Genomic DNA, 25,656 nt, shown 5'->3' on the forward strand with positions numbered 1-25,656 from the left:
CCCCCTAGTTAAGCCATTTGTCCCTCTTATCACCCTTTTCTTTATTATCTTTCGTTTTCAATTACCATCTTCAGCCATAATTACTTCTACTCCCACAGCCCTGTAGAAAATCCAGTGAGGTGCAACCTGGGGTCCCAAGGGAACAAGACAGGTCAATGGGCTGAGGTGGCAAGAAATTTCCCTGGCAGCAGGATAACCAAGGGGCAGTATCGGGAAGTTGCAAACCTGATGCTGCCAGGTCTGAGAGGACTGGCAAGAAAGGGAATATTAAATTTGTGTGGGAATCTGTTCTGCAGTGGTTAAACGGGGCATGGGCTCTGTCAGCTCTTGGGGAATAGCCACAGTAGCAGTGTGGGGCTGTGGGCTGGGTGATGGAGTATCACTTCCCAGTTTTATGCTACGGCAAACTTTGATATCCTGACAAGTGCAACCAACAAATTTCACATTCATCAAATTTTACAGTGAGGTGCTGTGCAACGTTGCGTACTTCACATTGTGGGCAGTTATAAGACAAATGGGTACAGAGAAAAAAAATACTTCTCAAAACATACATTTATGATGTTTCTTTTTTAATATGTGTAATGGCAAACTTACTTTTTAGGCATTCACCTAGCAACGAGTGCTACGCAAACATATTACATAGTCAAGGCCTTGGTGTGTTACATTTTTAAGGCAAGGAAGAAGCAAATATGTATCGGACTACCTATGAATAAACACTAAAATTACAACATTTTAATTTGAAAACTGAGGTCTAATTTTGGGGGTATAAAATAAGCCTTAATATTGTACAAAAATGAACGTATAGTTAATCTGAAGACCACCAATTGGCATTTACTTTTTATTTATATTCCATTAAGCCCTCAAAATGGTCTGGCACTCACCCTATCACATTGTCCGCTTATTTCTAGGAAAGATGTAAATAATTGATACTTTTAAAAATAAAATCTGAAGACATAAAACCTTACGCAGTTAAACCCCCTAATATGTAGAACAGGCAAGGAAATAAAATGCATTGAATGCCAAATAGATTATTCCAGGCAGCAAAGCTACGTAACTTAAAGCATTAAATGCGAAGTTTTCAGCTACAATGTTGCTGTTCAGGAAAAGAGATAAAACCCTGCGATTCACAGTAGGAGGTGGAACAGTCAGGGCAGTAACCACCATTTATACCTTGTTTTTTACAGTAGAGGTGGTTCTACAAAACTGGCAGTTTTGTCTCATCTTTGGTCCAGTTACGTTTCTCAAGAAGGCAAAAGGAAAACTCACTGGCTGTAGAGCTTTTCTCTAGAAACCAAAGCATTTGAGATTTTTTAAATATATTGAAACACTTTATTGTAATTATTTATCATAATTTTGTAATTATACTAACACAGGTCTTTTAATCCTCTTTAGACAGCAAGAGATTTTTAGGAGAAAAGTAGATCTTTCACTGGTTTTCAATTGCTCAAAATCTACTGGTATCTATAGCCCAAGGTAGCCTTTACATTTTCTTAGTCTGAAAGTACTTCCTGATTACTTCCTTTAAAATTACAATACTTGTGGAAATTAATCACAGCTTTAGCCTATACTAATAGATTTCTTCCTGAGCGTCCCTCAAATGTAGGCCAGTTAGGTGACTAATGCACTTTCTTTACTTGTTTTAGATTCATATCCAAATCAGATAATGTAAAAAATTTGACAAGGAACATAAATCCATTGAAGATGAAATACACCTGTCAAAGCATCCTTTGCACACATGAGTTATAACCTCCAGGCATTTCTATGAAATACTTCAGCTGCTTGCCAGATGTCTGATCAGAATTTATTGTTCTACCTGCATAAACCATTATCGGTGATAAAATAAGTATATCGCCACGGACCTTTTATGACCAGTGTTACCAGTCTCCTACTCTGAAGTGCTGCAGTTCATTGAAAATATTTTAAAATCTAAATTATTTCAAATACACCATGACTGTGTTTATGCTTTAAACAAACCTTTATTTTATAAAGCTTAAAAACAATGTATTTGCAAAATGGTAAATGTTTATATATTTCTTTCGGAATCAGAAACCAAAAGGTGACAACTCACACTGAATCAGCTTTATATTAAAATCTAGACAAGGAAAAATATTTTCTACTTTGATTGAGACCTAAATCTAGACTCAATTTCAAAATAAGATTTTACTTGTGTCTCACTCTTATTTAAAAGCTGAAGTTTATTTCACAGGCATGTCACTGTCACTTTCAAATAGCCAGCAACCTCATTCCAGATGAGCTCAATGTAGTTCTTAACATGGATAGGTTTTGATTCCTAAATAATGCTCAGAAAACAGAAGATCTGGGTCATTACAATATCCATTCAGCTGTGCAGTAAACTAAGATGTGGCACGTACTAAACTTTATTCACCTCAGCTGTATTACTCTCTGAAAACTGGAATTCTTCTCAAATCTAAAATAGGAGCTACAGACACAGCTATGTTATCGGTATACATTGCCATAAGAAAAAAAATCCCTACTCCTTAAAAACTTGGCGCACCAGCTGAAGCATAAGCTATACCAACAAAACAACTCTTTTCCAAGGAGAAGCAGCGTTTATTTTGATTACTCAGCATAGCCGTATTAGCAAACTCTTGACAGTGCAGATGAACTCCAAGAAAGTTTATACAGGTCCCAGAAGATCCTGCTTCTCTACAATGTCGGCATTTGCTGCAGAACTCGTATCTAGAAGGAAAAGCAACTCCCAGGTCTCCCATGAAGATCAAATTGACTACACAGCACTGCGGTATTACAGCTTCAAAGGTGAACTAACCTAGTCATCTCAGTGGGACACTGAGTTAATGCACTTTTTCTGATGTGTCGCAGTGTATCTCCTGCAAGCAACACCATTTTCCCTTCCAAAAAGTAGTTTCTCCTAGCAGCTCCCGCAATTAAAAGATGTGCAGTATTTTAAATATGCGCCAAGATTTTGATTAAAAATAATCCATTATGAAACAGCTAAGAAAAAAAAAAGACCCTGCCTGGGTTGTGTACAGCTTTATATATAATTCATTAAAAAAATCACATTTTGAGTATAGCTGTCGCAGAACTGTCTAGATGCTATTTGAAAAGTTACAGCCACCAGTGTCAAATGTGCCCTTCAGTGTACAGCAGAGTGCACGGCATCTCATTTATGCAGTCCTGCTCATCCAGGACTGAATATTCTGATGGAACCAGTCAAAGATCTCTGTCAATGCAGTGAAAGCACAAGGCTAGAAATCGTTAAGTCATTAAGGGCTTGGTGACAGATCCCCCTCTGTGTCTTAACATCTGAATCAGTTTTACTGTGTACATCACTCACTGTGATACCACAGTGAGATACCAGTCAGAAAAAGGACCTTCCAAAGCCATACATTTTGTCCCTATAAACAAATACATATATAAGTACTGTCAACCTTAAGAAATTAAAATTCAAACTCTTGATTACATTTGCATAGTGTGAAAATTTATTAGTTACAGTGTAATGAAAATCAACTTTTTTGGTACAGGCAGAAGTAAAAACATACATTATATAGAAAAAAAAAAGTCACAGCTTTAAAAACTGGCTTACATTGTTTAAAATGAGTAAATCTGGTTGTATTTCAAGGCATTGGACTTTAATACTTAATTTTATGCCAAATCATCACACAGTGCAAGAAATATTCTGCAATACTACAAATTCCATACAGCAGTCTTCAGAGTATTTAGCCTCACAGAATCTCATGGTGGCAAAAAAAATGTGCTGAATATTTTTCCATTTAAACACAAACATTGCTGAATTTTTTCTTTCTTTACATATTCTCTATTACAAAAATATCAAATTGTGGATTTGACAGTGTATTCTACAAATAAATGCGCCATGAACAACAGGAATTGCAACTTTGGGACAGTAACTTTACAAAGTGTATTATAAAAATAAATTATATGGCAAACATCAAACAAAATCAAGCACGTGCCTTAGGCTTTGCAAATAAAAGTGAAATTCAGCTGGCAGAAAGACTGCTTCTCAAAGTATCAGCAAGGCCCTTCATTCTTAAAGCTCTACCACGAAAAAATATATAAAATCTAACGGAAGCAATAAATACTTCCACGAATAATCAGTAGCACAAGTGACCCTGGTGTTGATGGTAGAGAGCTTCTACAGTGATCCATCCAACTGGCAAGAAGGGTAGTGCACACAGAGCACATACACTGGGGGCGGAAACTCATCTAGAGTTCATGCGTAACTGGTGAATGATGACACTCTCTAAAAGAAAAGAGCAAAACATTTGGTTTTATGAAACTGCAAATACAAGTTACTTTAAAGAAGAACAATTACAATGGCAGTGCAAAGCATTTTGCTTCTAGAAATGTCTCACAGGCATACTGTTACATCACTGGTTGATAAAAGCTGTCCTGGCTAATGCTACGAAGGGAAACTAAATTAGTACCAGGCTAGGGCTAAGAGCCCCTCGGCTTCCACTTCCTTGTCAAGACCACCATTTAGTCGACTATAGGGAAAAAGAATAATACAGTGGAATGGATTAAACCACAGGGGCACCAAGGTTCCAGTCCCACACCCAAATCAGATAGTGGAAGACCTGCGGTTGGGTCTGCTGTATCCTGCCTGAGCAAATCCATCATATATATCTGCTGGCAATTCTGAAATGGGGATGAGGAAGAGGTATGGAGTTCTCTCTCACATTTTATTTGAATTTGGCTTAGAAACATATGCTGGTTTTATTCAGCAAGTCTGCTTGAGTTTTGCTACTGACTTTAATGGGGATGAATTTCAGCCACAGCATGCAAAACTAAGTGCTGGTGTTGTCTTTGGAAGGCTGGGTTTAACTTTGCCCTGTGTGTAACGCATGAGATCCTTGATCCTGATTAATCCCTGGGCTCTGCTGAAATACTAGTGATGTCGTCTTCTGTTCTATCTATATACACTGCTCTCACAGGCAACTCTTTAAATATAAGAATGTAGCTACCAATGACATTTTTCTCTGAGAACGTGTATTTTCTGCACTTCAAATAATATAACTGTACCGGTGCTAACTAGAAACATACATTAATACACTTTCAGAAATACTAGTTTTCTTAATTGAAATTATTTTTCTTATTATTTCTTCCTCTTGTCTGAAAATTATTCAAAATTTATGCAACCCAAGTAATTACACTAATGATATAATTGTTCCCTTTCACATTTTTATTGACTTCTGCTTTTGCCTGCTTCCTAACTAATATTTGCAAGATGTTTGATTAAGTTACATTATAAAAAGAAAAAATCAAAAAGTTTTCCATGTACTCATACTGCCAGAACTTAAATGCCACTAGATGGCAGATTCCAGCGATGCTTTTCGTATGTAATGAATCAGAAAAGCAGGGCTAAGGCAACATTCAAGAAAATATGTTAAAACAAAGGAAATAATAGAATTTCCCAAACAGAAAGGATTTCTTTTCCATATAATTTATCAATAACAAGTGATTTGCAACAAGATGTGTACACCAGTTCTACTGAATTTGAGCAATGCATGTGAAAGAACCACAAACTACAGTACGATTTTACCTTACAGTCAGTGCTGTTCTTTAACTTCCAAGTTTTTGCAGAATATGATGTAAAAAGCTGCATTTACTTAATACCACATTGTAACCTCAGGTGAACTCTCCCATTAACTTCAATGGGAGTCACACGAACTCAATAAGGAAAAATTTTGTCTTAATATTCACTGTGCGCATTAGATATTAATATGGAGTTTAGATACAAAATTCTAAAAATAGCAGAAAAAGATCACACTCCTTGTAGAGGCTCAGTCACTGATTGAAGAGCAAAACTACAGTAGGTTTCTGATTCAGTCTTCCTCCTACAGACCAACTATAGCAATTATAGCTATATATAATATAGCAGAAAAGGAGAAATAATAAAAAAAAATCAAATAATTTCCACTTCTAGTATTCATTTGTTCATTTCTTACACACGTATATGTATGCTCTTAGTTTGTCTATCGGTTGTTTGTATTTGAAATACTTTTGTATAAATATATATATATATATATATAAAATACACACATACGCATACACTCCAGTTACTAAAAGAGGTGTCTGAGCAGTTGCTAAGCTAAAATTATAGTAGGGCAGATTTTGTCAGAGTTCTGTTGGACCACCCTCTGTAGGAATACGATTACATCTGTAGGATATGATTACATAATTTTTTCTAGGGTTATAAATGTGAATATTTCAAGGAGCTATGAATTCACTTAAAGAAAACAGTTTATTTTAATGACAGGAAAAGAACACAACGTAAAACTGCTAATTCTGCTTTCAGTCCCACTGATGTAAATCAGCTCCTCCAGGAAACACATCATTAACAGCTGCCCTATGCAAAGTACTAGTTCATGTAATGAAGCACATCAACTGACATTTTAACATATGAAGTTTAATTTCTTCTTACAATATATACAAAGAAATAACACCAGATAATACAAAAAATTATGTATCACAGGCGACACACAGCCAAGCAACAGAAGAAAACCATACATCAGTATTTCCATTTTTAAAAACTTGAAGAGAGTCTTTAAAGTGAAGAACTATTCATACCTGAGTGATTCATACCTGTCATCTCTGAGCTAACAGATCTGCATCTGAGAGTACGTAACCCTGACTGTGTCTTCCAAAAAGCCAAGTAAGAACAGTGCGCGGGGAGTAAGATGCAAAGTGAAGTTAACAACTATAATGAGAAATGTTGCCTATAGTTTTGCCTGAGAGCGCAGGCAAAATTAAGGCAAAGGGAACAACTCACACTGACGTAGGGGAGAAAACCATGAAAATGGTTTGAAAGATGAGCTCACAGAAACTCCTGCCAGCGAACTACAGGTTTCAAAGCGACTCAATGAAACCAGCCACTGATGTGTGATGGGAACACATAATTGGTCTGAAAATTGTCCAGATTGTTGCAGTTTATGCCAAGCACCTGAAACCCAGCAGGACAGTAGCTTACTCTCTTTAAAGACATGCTCTTCCACATCTGATCAGAATTACTGAATATTCATGTAAATATTGAGCACGCTTCAGAACATGTGTAGCATACTTCAGGCAGTAACATATGACTTGGCATCCAGCTGGCACGAATCAACACATTAATTCGACTTTAGAGATTACTCACATGATGCTAATTAGTATGTGCTGTAAGTGGTTTGAGATTTGAATATGGTAACGTGCATACTCTATCAGCATATTCAGAAGAGTCACAAAGTGTTATTTTTTAAAAAAAAAATCACACTAATGTGTGTCACAGAAGAAAAAAAATGTAGGCAAAATAAATCAAAACTTCTGCTTTTCTTCTATTATTTACTTAGCATGTTTACCAATCTGAAAGAAATCCCCCAGGCATTAGGGCCGAAGTTCTGTGCGCTCATTTTCAGTCACACTTCCTCAAATGCACAATAGCAATACTCATATGTAACAGTAATTCAGGTGATGGGATCCAATATAGGGAACACAGTGGAAAACTTACTAGGAACTAGATTTAAAAGCACAGAGACCATCCGGACCACTGAGGGTGCACCTTTTCAGTCCCTGTGTGCTGCTCGCGAATGGGTCGGCATCTTACCCCCCCTTCCCCCTCTCCACCTTACTGCTGTCCTAAGCCTCATGTTCCCACTGCTGGGTTTGAGTTACCACGACTGCTTATATGGCCACACAGTCAGCCAGAACAGGGCATCTCTCCAGCTGACATTGAATCCTACCAAAAATACAAAGACCGGTTCTCAGCCAGCTCAGCTCCTGATGAAGCACTGTAACTATAATTTTTACTCTGAGTTGAGCGCATTTTGCTACTGAAACTGTTCCATTTCATTTAAAAAAAAAAATCAATACAGAGGAAAAGGTTAGAGAGAGAAAGCATGAGGATGCGTCATTCTAGATGATCACCTGGGCAGAGGAAGGCTTGGTTTCTGCATCGTAATCCAGATCTAATGTAGAATACACAAGAAGCCCTGAAAGTAAAGGCCCTAATATTTTCCTGTGGGTTGGTGTATCAGAGTTTGATTCTTTGGTGCCTAGTAAAATCTGAGGTCTGAACAAAGCTTGTCCTTGTGGCATTTCTGACATCACTCTCTTGTGTTCATTCTTTGGTGCTGTATGAAGTGAGCTCATGCTACATTCTTTCACACAGTGGGACACTGCTAAGGTCTTGCTCCTCTTCTCTGTCACCCTTTTCATTAAACTGGAAGAACTTCTTACTCTGTCAGATTTGGTTGAAATCGGTTGATGTGTTCCACGTTATTCATCAATGAAGGACAGATGGAGGGGCGGATGAACACAGACACTTCATCTTACAAGCTGTCTTTTCACAAAAGGCCAGGCTCAAAGGCAGCCTTCAGAACAGGGACCAGAATCCAGGGGGGCTCCCTCCTCCTAGTTCAATATCCTGACCACTCAACCACTCTCTCTTTTCTGCTCAGTGAATACTGAAGCCCTCCATGCAGAACAGCACAGCCTTTACAGGAGGGAATGAGAATGTCACCTCCTTCCCCCTCAACTGTCAGTGCCATTGGTGAACCTGGCTGGAGCTGATGTGGGTTTGAGTCCTCTCAGCTACTGGTGAGAAGGGGGACCTGTCTCCTACCTTTGAAGAAAAGTTTCAATCAAACCTTTTTAAAATATGCAGTACTACCCCTACATTTGTGTGGTATTTGACCTACTAGGAGGCATTCATGATGCCGCAGTGACTTTAGAACAGCCACTGGTTTCCTACACCTGCCTTCTTTCCTTTTCTGGCCTGAGAGCCTGGAACTTAGCTATGTTAAAGCCAGCCTTTATACTTTTTGCCAGATTCCTTTTAGTTCAGATCAGTTCCCCAGTTAAGTTCAAACACTTGTGCCAGCTCAAAGGACAACCACATGGAAGTGAGTACTTTCTTGCCTGGAGGTGACAAAGACAGGACTACAGCTTTTGACTCCAGTGTGGGGTTACATCCTGACTTTAAGTGACCATGAAATTGTGGCTTGACTTAAAGCCCTTAGGGGAAATGTAAGAATTTCCTCTCCTTGAAGAGAGTCTTTAAAGTGAAGTTATGGTTATGCAGTTGATGCGGTTATGGTTATGGTTATGGATCTTTATTAGGTTCAGAGGCTGCAGTGCTCATTATGTCACAACTGAAGCACTGACTGGACAAGGACAGTGGAAGAACTTAAGGAAGATCTTCAGGATGCCTCTGGGGCTCAGGCACTGTCTTTTGGACTTGGTTGTCTAGATTGCCTTCTTGAGCTGACCTACTGAATGGAGAATTTTACTGCAGTCGCTAAACGTAACTGTCTTCAGATTCAGAGAAAATTCCAATATAATGAAGAGCGTTACATTTCAACTTTTAAGACTTCTGAACCATAGGTTTTCTTTTTTCTTCGTCTTACCCTTCTTCTACCTTCAATAAATGAGAGTATCAAGTCAATTAAAACAGATGTTAAAAATTATGAATACAACTAAATACCTATTTTTAGCTAACGGTTAAATCAGTTGCCTGATTCCAACTCTTTAGGCTCCTGCTACGGTGAAAAAGTTTCTTTCTGTTGTGCTGCCACTGAGGAAAATAACAGGATCTTCTGTCTGACATGTCTGGAATTTCTTGAGTCTGTCTCATGAAATCCTGCTGACCCTACAAGCGTCAATGCCTGGCTTGTGCCTGCAAGTTCTGGTTCAGTTGTGCTACTTTCTGTGTCCTGGATTTCAGGTACCGTAAGGCTGGCTTGTTTCTTCAGGTGAATTAGTTTCTTAGATCTCAAGCAAAACAATTTTTTCAACCACAGGCACACACTAAATATTGCTTTCTGTATAGCAACAGTTAACTAAGGAACTAAATCTCTTTGAAACAAGGATCTGAAAAGGAGGGCTTAAGGCATCTGTAGTTCATCACTGCATCAAGCCACACTAGCTTGGGGCTCATGTTTGCAATATTATTTAAATCAATGTTTTGACCTGAAGATTTGCTTCAGTGCCAGTATTTAGAGAGACTATCCAGCAAAAAGCTCTTAATAATGTGTTTGCTTCAAAACATCTGCTAAAGAGTCTATGCTACAATAAGAACAGTAAGATCTCAGCAACAATCTATAGAAAAATAGAGGCTTTTAAGTGATAACAATTAGTTGAGAGGATCAGATGTATTTCAGGCATAGTAACTCACATTGCTTGCTAATTCCAGTTTCCAAGTATTATCTGAAATACTGGGAATTGAGTGTTATGAAAAATGCTATTAATACAAATCTGATTTTCAGGTGTCATATGAAACCAGAACCTTAAAATTAACAAGTGTAGCAGGTGCTACATGTGTGAAAATTGAAACCTTCTTTTCTGATGTAGCAGCAGCATTTACACCACAGACAAAATGCCCTTCATGTGAATAATAAAATGCCAGCTTTACTCTGCGATAATGGCCATATCTGGATCTTAAATTGGAGAGCAATGCAAAGCGCAGACTGAAGACTAAACACTGCTTGGACTGAATATAATTTTGTTGACCTTTTGTGGCAGGTTCTTACATCACATTTCTTCCCCCAGACAGAAAGCCCTTTAGTATTTCACCCACTGGTGCATTTTCTTTTCTGTGAATTGTATTTATTATTTATTGGTGGTCTTCCTGCCTTGCCTTCTGAAAGCTATTCCTAACCACTGGGTCCTTTACAGCTTGCTGTGGTGGTTGAGGGAGTATACAAGCTTTAAAACACTCATTTATCAGTCTGCTTGGCTCCATTTCTTTTGGCTGTGACTTTCTCCTGTGGAAATTGATCACTTAATGGAAATGCCCTTTAATAACTTTACTGTTATTAAATAAACAACCATAACAATCATTGGCATCCACACCATTTCCATGCTGGAACAATTCCTTAAAACATGCTTAAAAATGCAAACATATAAATGAGGAAATCACAAAGAGGGAAGGAAAAATGATGAATTGCCATGGTATTGTGAGGTGGTCTGTATTTAAGAGAAAATATTTCAAACAACTGAGAATTGAGAGTAACTTCCATACCAAACCCTCTCTCTTTCACTGTACCCGAGCTTTGCCTTTAGATACCAGTTTCTGCCACCAGCAGTCTGTGCTGACTTCCTCTCTAAGCCAACATAAGGATGCTTGGCAACTAAGGTTTAAATATAGCATAAGTTCAGCCAGCCAGGAAAACTGAAAACCTAGTAAAGTCAATGAATTTACTTGCTTCATAGCCTTTGGTGGTCTTTGGAGCAGGCACAAATGGACTGTATTGATTTTAGCCAGATCAATGTTTCTCAAGCTTTTTCTAAAGACTAAACATGTTTTGGCTCACTTGCCTTCATCTGACCCCTGAGCTGGCAGCATCCCAGCATGTGTAAGTCAGAGACCTGGTTCTAAGTACTATCTATGAATGTTAACCCCCTCTGGAAGAAATAAGCTGCTGCTTAGCACTGCTGCTGCCAAATACTGTGCCAATTCCCTACCTCCTTGAATTTTGTAACCGCCTTGAGAAAGCAGCTCACCACTGAGAAACACTGATTTGGACGGAAGACTCCTAGAGACAGGGCTGGTCACACAGTGCCCGACCTTTCTCTCTTCCCCTCCTTCCCACACCTGAGGTACTAGCTGTCATTAAAACAGGACCTCAGGTGTGCTGTCCCCTGGCATTGCTTCCCTAGATAATGTGGCACCTCAACAATGTGATCACAGGCGGGAAGGCAAGTGCCCCATGCAGTAGCAGAGGTGGAAAGTGATTTGTTAAGATGGAAGACAATCTAGTAGAAGTGACCAAACCTTAAATCTATTAAAAAGTGACCAAGTCTATCGTTAAGAGTTTCTGAACTAGATTAATAACCTAGTGCAGTTCTCCCATTCCCACTTCCTAGGCTGAAAAGCTTCCTGGCATACAACTGCCTTTTTGATAGCTTTTTTTTTTTTTTTTTTAAACTTCAGTAAGAAAACAAAAGGATGTTGTTACTTAAGTAGTCAGTGCACACACTTATTAGTTTGTTGTAAGTGACAGCTGCAGGACTTCATTAGTACAGGGAAACGTGAGCAACTACACAGACAGGGAGGGGGCTGACTTCCATGGTAGCAGTAAAACCTGCAGAACATACCCCCTGAGCCACCGCCATCAGCCCTGACCCCCGCCCAGGGAGGCAGAGGTGCTGGCTGAAGATTTCTTCAGTTCTATTTTCATAGACTGAGTCTCGGCACGAGGCTCGAATTTTGTCACATTTCCTGCTCCTGGGGCTGCCACTACTGGCTTTCCTGCTTTCATACCTTTTGACACAGGAATGCGGGTGGGTGTAGGTCTCGGGGATGACCCATCCTGTCCTGTCTGCAAAAGAAAGAGACAGAGAGAAATGACATGAACAGAGGACTTTTTCTTCTCATATATGCTCATCTTGTATTTTTTCATTGGTTCTTCATCTACCTCTCAAGCAACAATGTCCCAACTCACCCCTATTAGCAAATTAACATACACATTTGGAACCTGGCTATAGCACAGACTGGTAGAGTAGGGCCAAAGGTACGGTGGGGATTAAACATTTCCCAGAACTGAGGTCTGGTGTTTTGCATCAAGATGTCACAGGGATGGGAATCCCTCTAAAACTCCGATTCCACAGCACAACACAGTGCAGGACTGCCTTGGAAGCTACCGAAACACTGGCTTAGCTGTCGGACAGCAATATTAGCATCTTGCACAGAGACTAGCACAGGCCCTCAAAACAATATAGCTACATGAGGCTAATGCTGAACCCAGAGTAAGTGCCGTATTTTCAGAGCTGGGGCAAGATTTCTTAGCATTATGGATAAAATTGAACTTTGCTTCCCGAAGTATGCTTGGGGCCGTGGCTGGGACCACTTCTTTCTGCACTGGGAATTGCAGAGAGAGTCAGAGCAAAGATTTGGACCTCCTTTTCCTGTGGCTGTGGGAGGAGGGATGTGGGAGAGGGCTCTCCCCCCTGACCCTAGCCACAACTCGATGAACTCTGGTGAGGATGAAGCAGGCAGCCCAGATTTCCAGGGATACCTCAAGGCAGTGTGGACATGGTCACTTCACTATCTCTGCCAGTCTGCTGCCCTGGACAACAGCCTACCAAGTACACTTAGCTTCAAATTTGAGGACTTCAGAATAAAGAAAAATAAAAATGGCCTAAGCGGTTGAGGACCCAAGCGTGGGGCCAGCAGACCCAACACGGCTCCTACCAGGGATCTGTGCCCTTCTGGAGCACCAGCTGGAGGCCAGAGTAGCTGTTCTATAGTTTTGAAAACAGAATCAGTACATGTGTTTAGGCAACTGAATCCCACTGTGTAAACACACAAGGAACGCTTGGATAGGACAAAAAGGTTCGAAAGGGCCAGCTGCTATTTTCTGTCTCCACTGGCCAGATAATGTTGCACATACTCCAACACCAAAACTGGAAGCTACCCCTTATGGACCATGACCTAAAGAAAACACTTATAACCATGACAATTCTGAAAGGAAAATGCATTTCACCTACTGCAGCGTGCAATACAGACTCAAAACGTTAACAAATTTGGTGACAAATTGTGTCTCAGCTGAACTTCATATATGACTTTTTTCTGGTTAGATAATCAAGACTTTGATGTCACAAAAGAAAATACTTCTCGTAAGGTCCTGGAATTCTAGCTAGACCCATCTGCTAAGTGACTAAATTCTGCAACTTATGACATGTAAGCAAAATACAAGTAAACTGCTGAAATAGACTGGATGAGGGGGCTGCATCAACTGCAACATTTATTTGCACATTTACTTAAAAATGATCCATGAAGGAGCATTTTTCTCTCTCGAAGGATTTCTAGCCAGTCGCATCAGAGCCTTCTGTCTGCAGCCTGAGTATTCAAAGGAAAACCATTCCTTAATCTTCCAAGGACAGTTCAAAACCCCACGTACACATACACACAAAAAGTCACAACCGCAGAACTCGAATACTGTCTGCCTGGCAGGAAGGAAGCCATTTTCAATAACTAAAAGCAACATTTACAATAGCAGTCTAAAGGCTAATATGGAACTCACATGAAGATGTCAAAACAAGTTAGGCCCATACAATTCTGTAGGGCAAAACATGCAAATGCATTCCATCAGCCTTGGAAAATATGTCAACATCCCAGGGAACCTAAATGACAAACATCTTGTACTCCCTGAAAGAGCTCCACAGTGTGTAAACATGAAGCAATCAAATGAAGTAGCTGGAATCTCAGGCATTTCTTCAGCTTTATTCACATGTAAATTATTAACTAAGGATTTGGGTGCTTTCAAGTTACTCATTTCAAGCCTAGATCACTCAAAAGCACTTTGAAAAGAACTCTAACTTGCTTTATATTTCTTAGTTGCCTTCTTTACAGCGTACTAACATGTTGATCATACGGAAGCTAATGCAGCTTCACACTCAGCTGCGAAAGCATTTTGTGTTTGCTAAGTGAAACGGCACAAAGGTGGCTCTCCAGCAAGCAGTCCCCTTTGACGAGAGTGACGGGGTAAGCGAGCAGAGGACACTCTCCAGTAGAGAGTTCCAGAGAAGCCACACGACTGTCTGTCTCTCGGTCATCTCTTCCAAGAACCAAGCTCTAAGCAGTTCCCTCCAGCCCTGTTTGTCTGTAGGCCGCTGTCTTCTGGCTGATACAGGAATGCAGTTCCAACCAGAAACCAACCCTTACGCAGCTGGCACGGAGTGCCCAAGGCACAGCCCCACGGGACGCAGAGTGATGCTGGCTGGCTCTGAGCTGGCAGTACATGCTGCTGGAATAGCACAGGGAGCCAGAGCGAGGTTAGGAAATACATTACTGGGAGTGAGATAAATACATGCAGCCGCTGAGCTGGTTAGGTCGGCAGTCAGCGCTCACTGCAGACACCGGCAGGTATATTAAGCCGCAAGGTTGCAGTAGTTGAACAGTCCCATTAGAGGAAGAAAAGCAATTTGAATGTACAGAACATTTAGCATGTTTTTGTTGTTTATAACAGATCCTGCTTAGTGCATTTTACTGACACATACAAACAGTGGTTTCACACACACATTCACTTTTGGAATACTTTAATAACAAAGGTGCTTTTTCAGCACTTGTTCCTGATCAGATCAGGGACCAGCTCGCCCTGAACAGAAATGGTTCAGTTCAGTGGGTGCCACAGATACCTAGTGCAATTTGAGATGCCCTGGGCTACCTCAAGCTACCAGCACAGGGCTGGTAGATAAGACAGAGGACCCAGGGAGACCTTCAGCCTCTGATAAAGCAGCTGGAAGTTAGGCAGGCTACCTGACAGCACTTAAAATGACACTAAAGAAGTATGTTTAGGCAATTGAATCTTGAAAGGGTGGGCCTTGAGATCTAGTCAGTACAGTCAGTGGAGCCCAGTGGGCAATTGAGCCCACACTGAAGCTAGTGGGGTCTCAGCTGAATCACCCTCCAGTCCCCACAGTGCCGTGCCAGCGCACAGGGCTCAGTGCTCTGGGCATGCTGTGCCATTTGAGGTATCCCGTCAGCTTCCACTGCAGAAAGGTACAGGTCTGTGTTAGAACTACCAGCCTGTCTCAACTGCTATAGGGAATGCAGACAGCACCACGCGCCTCTATACAGGCAAGCGAGCTGACCCCTGGATCTCTAGTAACTCTAACAGAAGCTTAGGGCATATATGGGACACCTACAAAGAGCTCAATTTAGATGCTGGCCTCAAACTGAATGCTGCTCAGATGAAAGTAGCCTTATAGCTGCTTTAACGTGTGCCCAGTTAGCTTTGGCACCCAACAGCTTTTCAGCTGTGCCTTCCTGCCTCGGTTACCTAATGCTTTGCACGGTTGGTGCCATGCCACTGTGCTGGCCCTGCTGCAGCCAGGATTCCCTCTGCTCCCTGCAGATTTGCATGTCACCAGTTTCACTGTGTACCCTGGCAGCATGAACAGCTGGCACGGGATGCCAGGCTTGTAGGAGGTGGGGAGCACGGGGATGAAGCCATTATAGGACTGACACCCATCCTGGTAGCCAAAGAAGACCCAAATTTACCAGCAATCCTACAGCCAAATATAAGGCCTTAATAATAATAACAATAATAAAAAATAAAAATAATAAATAAATAAATAAAGGATATAGGCACCACCGTTGTTTTTTCCCCCAAGAATATTTGTTTTTATTCTGTGAATTTTTTACTGTAAACTATATGAACTGTCCTGGGAACAGGGACTTGGGCTAATGTGCTCAGGCAGGGCTAACAGCCAGGCTACAGTTTCAGGCTCATTTTAGTCTGCATGTTCTCTGGCCTCATAGTCTGGAATTTTTGGTTGTGCTGTGGTCCATCTGTAGTAATAAAACTATCTGCTAGCTCTGTTACGGTAGTCCAAGTATTTCCCTGGGAATAGGTTTGACTCTAGTCAAGCTAAGGAGCACCAAAATCCATTTTTTTTACTTGTGGTAATTACCCAAATCCATAGGCTATCATATAAAAGGCAGTTACCAGCTTAGGATTTGGTTGTATTTTTTTTTTTAATCCAAGTGGCAATGATTCTCTTAAATGCTGAATTCAATCCAACTGGTCAAACAGTCTCCATCACACCAGCTCCTGCTGTGGAGGCCCCTGTGGGACTGGACTGCACTGGGTGTCAGCACTGGTGTGACAAAGCCAGTCCTCAGCTAGGCAACCCTGGGCTTGTGCAGCAGGCAGAACGTGAAGTCCTCCAAAACATCTGGGTCCAGTAGGTTTACGAGCCAGTGGAGACACAGTCACTGACCGGTGCCTTTTTCGGTTCATCTTTTTGGCTAAGCGCTCAAAAATTTCCCATGTTCTCCTTCAGGTGCCTGTGTCTTTCTTTGGATCAGGGTCTCATTTTACCTAAATCAAAACTGTGGCAGACTCGGAAGAGGACTTGGATCAAAGGAACATAAATCTCTAGCTACTTTAGAGTGCAAATAAACACAACTGTAACACCCCTTAATCCATGGGATTTGTGGGATTCAAAAGTCATGATGGTTCATCAAGAAACCACAGTCTGGTTTTGGACTCACATATGGAGGGAGACATCACAGTTCAGGCTGAACCTGTGTGCACCACCTTAACATTAACTTCACCACAGTACTGAAGGTAACTAAAAATTTGAATTGGAAGAAGAGTTAAATGTTTTCAAATATGAAAACAGTAACTGCAGATTTGTTATAGCAACAGATGAAAGCTCGAATTTCAGAATTATTTTCCCCTTTGTAGCTTGGCACTGCACTAGTACATTGCACAAAGCATCTTGTATGAGGACAGTTGAGAAAAGAAGTAAATCAGTAAGCTAAGAAAGCAGCTGTGTATCAGTTTGTCTTCTCTGATTTTGTGGACTTAAATGCTCAAAATTATATCGATGTTGGTTTCTTCTAGGGTTACTGAGTAAATTGTCACAACTTGTTTTTTTCTGACTAGGGGTATTGAAATGTGTTTGTAAAGTAGTCATTTGCAAAACAGATGGTGAATACACAACTTCTGAGTTTTTTTTCAAGGGGTTAGGGAGGAAAAGGCACATTTGGGCTTGTTGGAAGTTCCCTGCTCATCTAAGGACTAGGGATCTTAAAAAACAAAGGGGAGCAAAAGATAAAAGTAAATCTTATGGTTGAACTATTTTCCTTACATTCCAAGTCAGGGAGTATGAAGTGAAGAAAGAAACCACTTTTTAGCTAGATGAAAACAAAACAAAAAAGTTTTGTCTGCCATGGTTCAGCGCATCATCACAGTAGAGACAGACATCTAGTAAAAAAGAATGAGGAACTCTTAAAAAAAGAAAAGTTTTCCAAGCTTCTGAGAGACAAAGGAGTTTGTAAATGAATTAATTCAAGACTTTTTAAAAAATGAACAGTTGTCTCTAGGAAAACACTGTACAGTACAGTATACACATTATATATGTGGGGAGAGAGAGAGAGAGAGAGCACATGTGCAAACCCAAATAGATCTGTATATGATGAATGCAAGTTTCCTTAAGTTAGAGGGCTTAAATGGGCATGGCAGTCTCTCTCCAGAAGTGTGGAAGTGTATCTTAAATACACTTTGACATTTCAGCTTGGAAAGAAATGGCTGAACGAGACGTGTTGTGGGGGTCTGCAGACTCCTGAGCAGCACAGACAAATGAACAGGGGATGACTATTCAGTATTTGTCAAGATACAAGAAAGAGGCTGTAACCAATGAAGGTATTGCATAAAAGGTATCAAACAAAAGAGCATTTTTCCCAGAGCCCACAACTGAATTCACTGCCCCCTGATGTTGTGGAAACAACAGTATAAATGAGTTCAAAAAGTAATTAGAAGAATAAATAGAAGAAAACTCCGCCACGGTCTATTAAACACAAAGATGTGGCTACAGGCCCTGCTTCAGAAAGAAATACCCACCTATTGCCAAAAACTGAGAACAGACGCTGAGGGAAACATTACTGTGTGTTTACCCAAAATAATCTTCCCTTAAGCATCTGCTGCAGGCTCTGTGTAGCTAAATAAGCTTTTGGACTAATACAGTACTGCTGGTTTTCTATTTTGGTTAAATTCTTCTTTCCCAGGGTATTTCCAAGTAAAGCAATGCAAAACCATGTCCAGTAATAAACCTGAGGGGAGGACTATCAATAAATAATTGTCCAATATGTTTAAAGACGTAGCTGAAAGCCTGATTAAAGTACAAAAAAGCAGCCAGGGTACCACCACAGAGGCACAATATGTTAGCAAAAATATGTTAGATGAAGCACTGTTGTAATGCCGCACTCAAAGAAGTCGAGAATTTCAGATTCAGATTCAGAAAGAGATTTACTGTTCACTGGCTGAAAGGGGCTTGGCACTGTCAGCAATGATACCATGTCTACCTATTTATTCCTTTGGAGTTCAGTATTATAGTGGATACTAATTAAATTATAACTACGATGGGATTATACCAAAGAAATACCAGCCTGCATGATCACACTCTAAAGACCCATCAGCTGGGCCAAAAATCATTCTAAGTATTTTCAGAAGTCAGAAACTGCACTCACCAGTAACAGAAAGTTTCCTGCTCTGTCACCTTCATCATTCTTTGACCCTCTCTGTCTCTCACTTGCAATTTTACAGGATTACCATTATGAAAATAACTTCAAAGGAACTTTGAAGGGACTTCCTTTGAAAGTTAATCCTTTGGGAGAAAATGCCAGAAGTATAACAGTGTCCAACACTGGCACAAAAATATATGAATCCGGCAAATTTTGATTTTATGGTTAAGCTCGTATCTAAAACAAATGTCGGGAAATCAAGAGTTTCTCCTCACTCCATCCATTTTCCCTGCTGGCATCTCAAGCCGCAACTGTAGTTGCCCTTCTCCTTACCATCAAGACTACATCATGAGACGATGCTGCTTACCACTGATTGTGTTCCTCGGGTGGAAGACGTTGTAACAGGTGTTATAGTGATAGTACTTGTCACCTTGCTTGCTGCAGGTCGCGAGGACAGGTTGTTCCGGGGCGATCGAAGGACAGTACCAGTCACAACTTCTTTCTCTGCTGCCATGTTCACCGGTCTGACTGTTATGACAGGACTTGCACCATCGGGTGCAGCACTGGGGGACCGTTTAAACTGGGAACCTAAGTGGATGTGGATTTTGTTGTCTTCTGTCGTAATAATGTTGGCATTGGCGTTGTACTTGCGGATTGGAGTTGGGACGGTTTGTTTTTCTGGTGTTACTTTGAAGACAGCCCTTCCCATGGTCATATCTTGCGACTGTGGAGAGACAGAGATTTCTGCCGGTGCTGCCGATGTTGATACTGTCATAATCTGAATTGGTGATGCAGGTCTGTCAGCGAAGGGTGCTCTCCCTCCCTCTGGGGACTTTTCCCTGGAGAATGTTGTTATAGTGACTGGAGACATAGAACGATCAGGGCCCATGGGACTTTCATTGCCTTTTCCTTTTTGTGGCATAACATTTGGAGAGGGAATGATAGTTATTCGTGGCTTCTGATTTCCCAAAGTAGGAATGACAGTGGTACTTGAAAAAAATTCCTCTGAGGTTGGACTGGTTATCTCCAAAGTAGCTGTGCTGTTCTCATGATCTGGTGTCACCCGAATATGAAGAGGCTGACCCTGCTTTGGTGAAAGGACAACCTCCCCAGGATGCGCTGAACTACTGTGGGTCCGGGCTCCTTTATCAGGCATTGCCTGAGCCCCATTTTCCCTCTTTCTCATCCATGGTATCCAAGATTTCCTCATTGCAAGTTCATTCGCTGCTGGAGGGTATCTCTCCAGCACTGAAGAACGCTCCATGGGTTTTTTCAGACCTACCTGTCGTAGATTGCTCATGATGTGATTCTCCTCCTGGAAGGATTTCCTTATAAACACTGCTGGAGTTTCTTCTTCTGCTGCTTCACTGCTCACAGCATCTGTCTGCACACCAGTGGACGTCACAGGAACATCGACCATTCTTCGTCCATTTATGCTAGGCCTCAGAGCACGGCTGTAACGCTTAGAAAGCTCCAGCTCTCTTGTTAGGTTCAGCACCTCCTGCCCCATGCTCTTGCTTTTATTCTCCTCTTCCATAAACCTTTGCTGCAGAACTGAATAATCAACTTGGAGCTGAGAAAGCTGGTCTTCTTTGTTCATCAGCTCATGGATTTTTTCCTTAAGAGCTTGAACTTCTGCTTTCAAATCTCTACTTTTAGCCTCTTCCAGACGAAACCTGTGCCTCAGCTCTGCCTCCTGGCTCACCGCTTCACCTTTTTCTATTGCTTTGGTTTTGGCAATCTGGAGTTTTATCTCCTCCAGCTGCTGAGAAAGAAAGTTAGCTTTGTCTTGCTCAGTCCTAAATTTCTGCTCTAGTTGATCATATTCATCTTCTGTCTTCATCAAATCTCCTTCAACCACTTCCAATTGTTTGAGACGTTTTTTCAGTCTTTCAATTTCAATGGTAAGTTCTTTAATCTTGTTGTCCTCATGACAGCCGTGCTCTGGTCCTTTCCTGGTTCTACCTCTCGTAATTTCTCGTTCTACTTCCTCCATACCATCAATTCTTTTCTTTAACAGGTCAACTCTACAGCTTAGTTGAGAGGATTTTTCTTCTTCACTTCTCAGTTTGCCAATTAACTCATCCCTTTCCTTTGTCAAACCAGATACTTTTTCTTCCATTTCAGATTTCAATTTCAAAAATTTCTTACTTTCTTCTATCAGTTTCTCTGTTACATCCATAACTTTCCCTTGTTCAACTTTAAAATTCTTGTTTAGACCCTCAACCTTTTTTTCCTCCTGTTTTATTTTTTCCATCATAATTTTTCGTTCATCAACTAACATTACAGTAAATGACTTCAGCTTCGTAAGGTCATCTTTTAAGCTTATTTCAGCCTTTTCCAACTTACTTTCTGATGCTTCAAGGTCTTTCACTCGAGTCTTCACCACTTCCAACTCATTTATCAAATCCTTAGTCAAACTCTTTTCTTTGTCCAAGTTTAAGTGTAGCTGGGTGCATTCAGACTTACTTCTACTGAAAGCCTCTTCCAGCTTCTCTAACTCTGACATTCTTTTCTGCAGTTTTTCCACTTCAAGTTTCAGCTCTTTGCTATGGTGCTCTTCCTCTTGCAGTTTATTTTTCAGCTCTTTACACTGGGATTCAGTTTTTGTGATCTCTTCATCCTTCCCCTCCATTTCAAGCACACGCTTGCGGAGGTTCTCAACTTCTGCCATTAAGCTAGAGTTCCCACATTCCCCTTTTGCTATTTTATCTCTTAGTTCTTGAAGTTCCTCCTCAGCTTTTTGAAGATTTTTGTTAGTTTCTTCTAGCTCCTCTATTCTGCGAGTCAACCCCACTAGCTTAAGCCTCAGCTGTCTATTATGTGACTCTTGATTAGCCAGTTTAGCAGTCATCTCCTCATGTTCTTGAGAAAATGATGATGTTTTGTGTTCAAGTTCTGCCTCTAACTTCATCAGGTTTTGTCCATCTTCTTTTGTTTTTGCACTGATAATTTTAAGTTTTTCTTCTTCTTCCTTTAGCTTTTGGTTTAAGTCCTGTATTTTCTGGCTTTGCTGACCAAGTTGTTCAATATGCATTTGTCTTTCATCTACTAGCATGAGTGCAAATGATTTGAGCTTGACTAGTTCTTCTCTTAGCTTATTGAGCCGCTTTGTATGTTCCTTCTCCTTCCGGGCTTGATAGATCTTCTCCTGCTCAAGAAGTTTTTTCAACCTGAAACATAGAAGAGATGCATTAAACTAATATATGTGTGTGTGTGTATGTGTGTATTTCTCAATTTTTAAAATAACCTTCTTTTTTTTTTTTTTTTTTGGTAATAACCTAAGTAGTCTCTCAAGAAATAACTACCAACTACAGTTACATTCCAAACCCAAATATTTTACATTACAAAAGTTAACTGAAAATGACATAAAATCATCTAGAATTCTGAAAAGCAGTGAAATTTTATACCTGTGTGGATAACAAATACATGGGGGTTTGATACATTTACATTTATTTCTCTGTTAGGATGATGTTGGTAAAAGTATGTAATATCCCAACAGGACAGGTGTATATCTACTCACCAATCCATTTATACCAAAGTTGTTTTACAAGGTGGATTCCTCCTTATGTCTTGCATACACAAAAATGAGTAAAATAATACAAAAAATGAAAACTAATTGATATATGCAGCCACACATAAATGGATCAATCCTGGTTATAAATAAACCAGCAGGACGGAAGATTACATTAGCACACAATTGAAAACCATCTGGGCATCACAGGCATAAGAAATTAGCAGGAAGATAAATTTGCCAGCAGAGTGACTATGATGTGCAAAAGTTTCTTCTTCCAGGCACATTTCCATTTACAGCAGTAGATTTTGTGGACTGCAAGGGTCCGACTAATCAAACCTTTGGAAAACCTCAGCTGGAAAACACTCTTCTTTTATATAGTCTGCAAAGCTGTATTTTCAGCCAATATAAAAGCTCGCAATACTCAAATTAGGTGTATCCTCAGAAAGATAATAAAGAACGACATTTTACAGCCTTACCCATGCAACATTTAAATGGAGAAATTACTAGTAATAGAAGTATTTTATATCTGTGATTTGTATTCAGGATATGTGGACATCAGCACAGGAAGTTTGCACATGTTGTTAAGCACAGATTTCTGAGGATGGTGATCCTTAGCTGACAAAGAGGTACAGATAACACAGGGATATATCCTCTACTAATGTAAGAGCCTTACTATAAAAGTAGCAATACGACTTAGAAAAGACACAGGTACGCGCTCTGAATTTACCGTGAAATGACATGTTTTTCAAACCACTGCCAAAGTACCTATAACTCCCATATACCCTATCAAGATACACGTGACGATGCAAATCCACTTGCTTTGCTTATCCTACATCTGAAGCTTTTCAACTTCTTTGTAACTGAGACACACAGCGAAGTGATAATAGCAAACCAATTTACCACCTGTTAACTAACTTGCAATAACTGGAACATCCATATCTTAGCAAAGATTTACTCTTCTCAGTATTTTTATTTGAAATGCTGGACTGTAGATGGTAGTGGAGGAAGCACAGACATAAAATCCTCTCTGCTGCCCCAGCAATGAAGTGGTGCAAAGAGCTCCGGGGCACAATGTCATACACAAAGGATGTCTCCCGGAGCCCTCACCTGAAATCTAAACTCCTAACAGCCATATTAACTTGGTCCTCCAGCAACTGTTAATGTTTCACTCCTTGCTCCTCGGGGACCAGAATGAACAGGAACTGGAAATAAAAGCTATAAGAAAAGAGAAGGAAGTCAGAAAGCAGAACACAGGATGCAGTAGGTAGGGAAGGAGAAGGCTGAAGAATGCATTTGAAAACAAGAGTCGGGTAGGATGTGGGAGTAAGAGAATAGCAGGAACCAGCAGGAGAGAGAAAAACAAACAAACCTCACAGCCAACCTTGCTGGGTCACAGATTATTCTCAAAAAAATCTCTTTAGTTTTGGCAGCTCTTTGGAAAGGACTGAAAAGGCATGCTGGTGGATGCCTCATTATGGGTCAAGTTAGAATGTCAAAAGGTAAAAGACGCGCTGCCACTCACAAAGCATGCACTTTTCCCACTGAAGAAGGAACTTTATTAGCATGCAATATATTCCGTGGCTGTTCTATCACACTGCTTCATGCAAAAGGTTCTGCCAAGAATTCTCCCTCATCTCTCCCAGGCTACATTTTTAAAGAAATAGTATGCACCTTTCCACAAAATATTACTTTGCCGTGACAGAACAGTGTGCCCTAATCTGGTGGTGCTCTAAATGACCCATCTCCCAAAGTCATAAACATATATACAAGAATACGAGATCTTCAAAACAGAACGTTTCCAGCCTCCCTTGTCCCACAGGAAAATTTTACGGTGACCCCTATAAATTCAAAAAACAGAAGACAGCACTTTGTTTTCTTTTTAACAGTCTTGCCCCTTGAAAGCCTATCTAGAGATGCTCACAAAACTGCCTATGAATTTGAATTCCTAGGCTGTTCATAATGGACACGTGTGATTTTCACTTAGCAGTTGCTACAGGTGGTACGGACCAGCCAAGCTGCTAAGCAGAGTACAAAACAATTCACTGGCCACACACGGCCCCCATGATTACCTGGGAGTCTACTAGGGAATACTGCCAAGAAAGCCGCTGAAAAAAAGCCCAGATACCTGTTACACTAAGACAAAGAAATGCCATGGATAAGACTGAGCAACAGGAGAAGAAAGCACATTAGCACTGTCAACTGCCTTGCTGTACCTAGCAGGAGAGGTGACAGTGGGGAATATCTGGCCTGGCCCCTCTGGGACATGCAAAACCAAAGCACTGTAACTGTGCCAATACGTGGAGATGAATTTACTAACAAGTCCGTGCTGAACAAGGTAGGAAGCACCATGCAGCATTTTATCCTGCCTCAGCTTTTACACGGTGAAACTAGACTGCCTAAGATTTGACAAGTGAACTTTCACAGGAGATACCTGACAATACTTCTGTTTTCCACGTCCAGGGAAACCGCTTCTAAAATCCGATTCTGGGAGGGATGGATGGGAAAACAGCATCCAAATAAGTGCAGATGCCAAAGTAATAAACAAAATCTACACCTTTTCAGAAGTGTTACTTCTGTTACTAAAATAAAGCTGAGTTTAAGCTTTTCCATCCTTGTAGAACTCTCCTACCTCAGTGGTTAAAATGGAATTGATGTTGTCCCCTCTTGACCCTCACAACTGATGTATTATCGGGCTTCTCATCGGACTGCTGCTGCTAATGCTTACTTTAAGGAGTGTGAAGTAACGCAGACCTGCATGGGCTCTGATGCAATACTAAAAGCACCTCAGATTCACAGCACGTGTGTCTGCAACGTGTTATCCAGAGCAACTGCACTCTGGACTGTCAAGGGGTTGAAAGCACCTGCATTCAGGATCAAAATAAGCAAAAAAGAAAAGAAAAACAAACCAAACCAAAATCTTTAATAATGAAATGTGGGGCTAGATACAGTCAAAACACCGACAAGCCAACAGTTTGGTACTCCCAGTCCAGTCCCTGTATTTGCTGTCTTGGTTTGGGGTCTTTTAGAGATGGGGAGAAATAATTTGGATACAATTGGATAACTTGCATTCACCAGTGTGTCTGAGGGGCTCGGTATCCGGATCACCGCAGGGAAACAGGCAGATCTGCTCCAGTTCCCTGCAGAAAGGGGGACCATGCTGCCTGCTCCTTTGTGGAGAGCACTGCTGAGGTCT

At 40.7% G+C, this 25,656-nt stretch overlaps 1 protein-coding gene across 5 annotated transcripts in view; it reads right to left on the reverse strand.

The window, feature by feature from the left end:
- Positions 1-3,438: 3,438 nt before the first annotated feature.
- Positions 3,439-25,656, reverse strand: part of FILIP1 (filamin A interacting protein 1) — a 109,300-nt gene continuing 87,082 nt past the window's right edge. For 4 of the 5 annotated variants that reach the window (XM_037392392.1, XM_037392391.1, XM_037392396.1 and 1 more), the window contains 3 exons: positions 19,314-22,119; positions 12,070-12,293; positions 3,439-4,240 (listed from right to left, as the gene is read on the reverse strand). In XM_037392392.1, coding sequence (XP_037248289.1) covers positions 12,087-12,293; positions 19,314-22,119 — 3,013 coding nt within the window. In that variant the 3' untranslated portion in view covers positions 3,439-4,240; positions 12,070-12,086. The remainder of the gene's footprint in view (positions 4,241-12,069; positions 12,294-19,313; positions 22,120-25,656) is intronic. The other variant, XM_037392393.1, reaches the window with a different exon arrangement.

This window comes from Falco rusticolus, chromosome 6, assembly GCF_015220075.1.
Source record: "Falco rusticolus isolate bFalRus1 chromosome 6, bFalRus1.pri, whole genome shotgun sequence".
Classification (NCBI taxonomy): domain Eukaryota; kingdom Metazoa; phylum Chordata; class Aves; order Falconiformes; family Falconidae; genus Falco; species Falco rusticolus.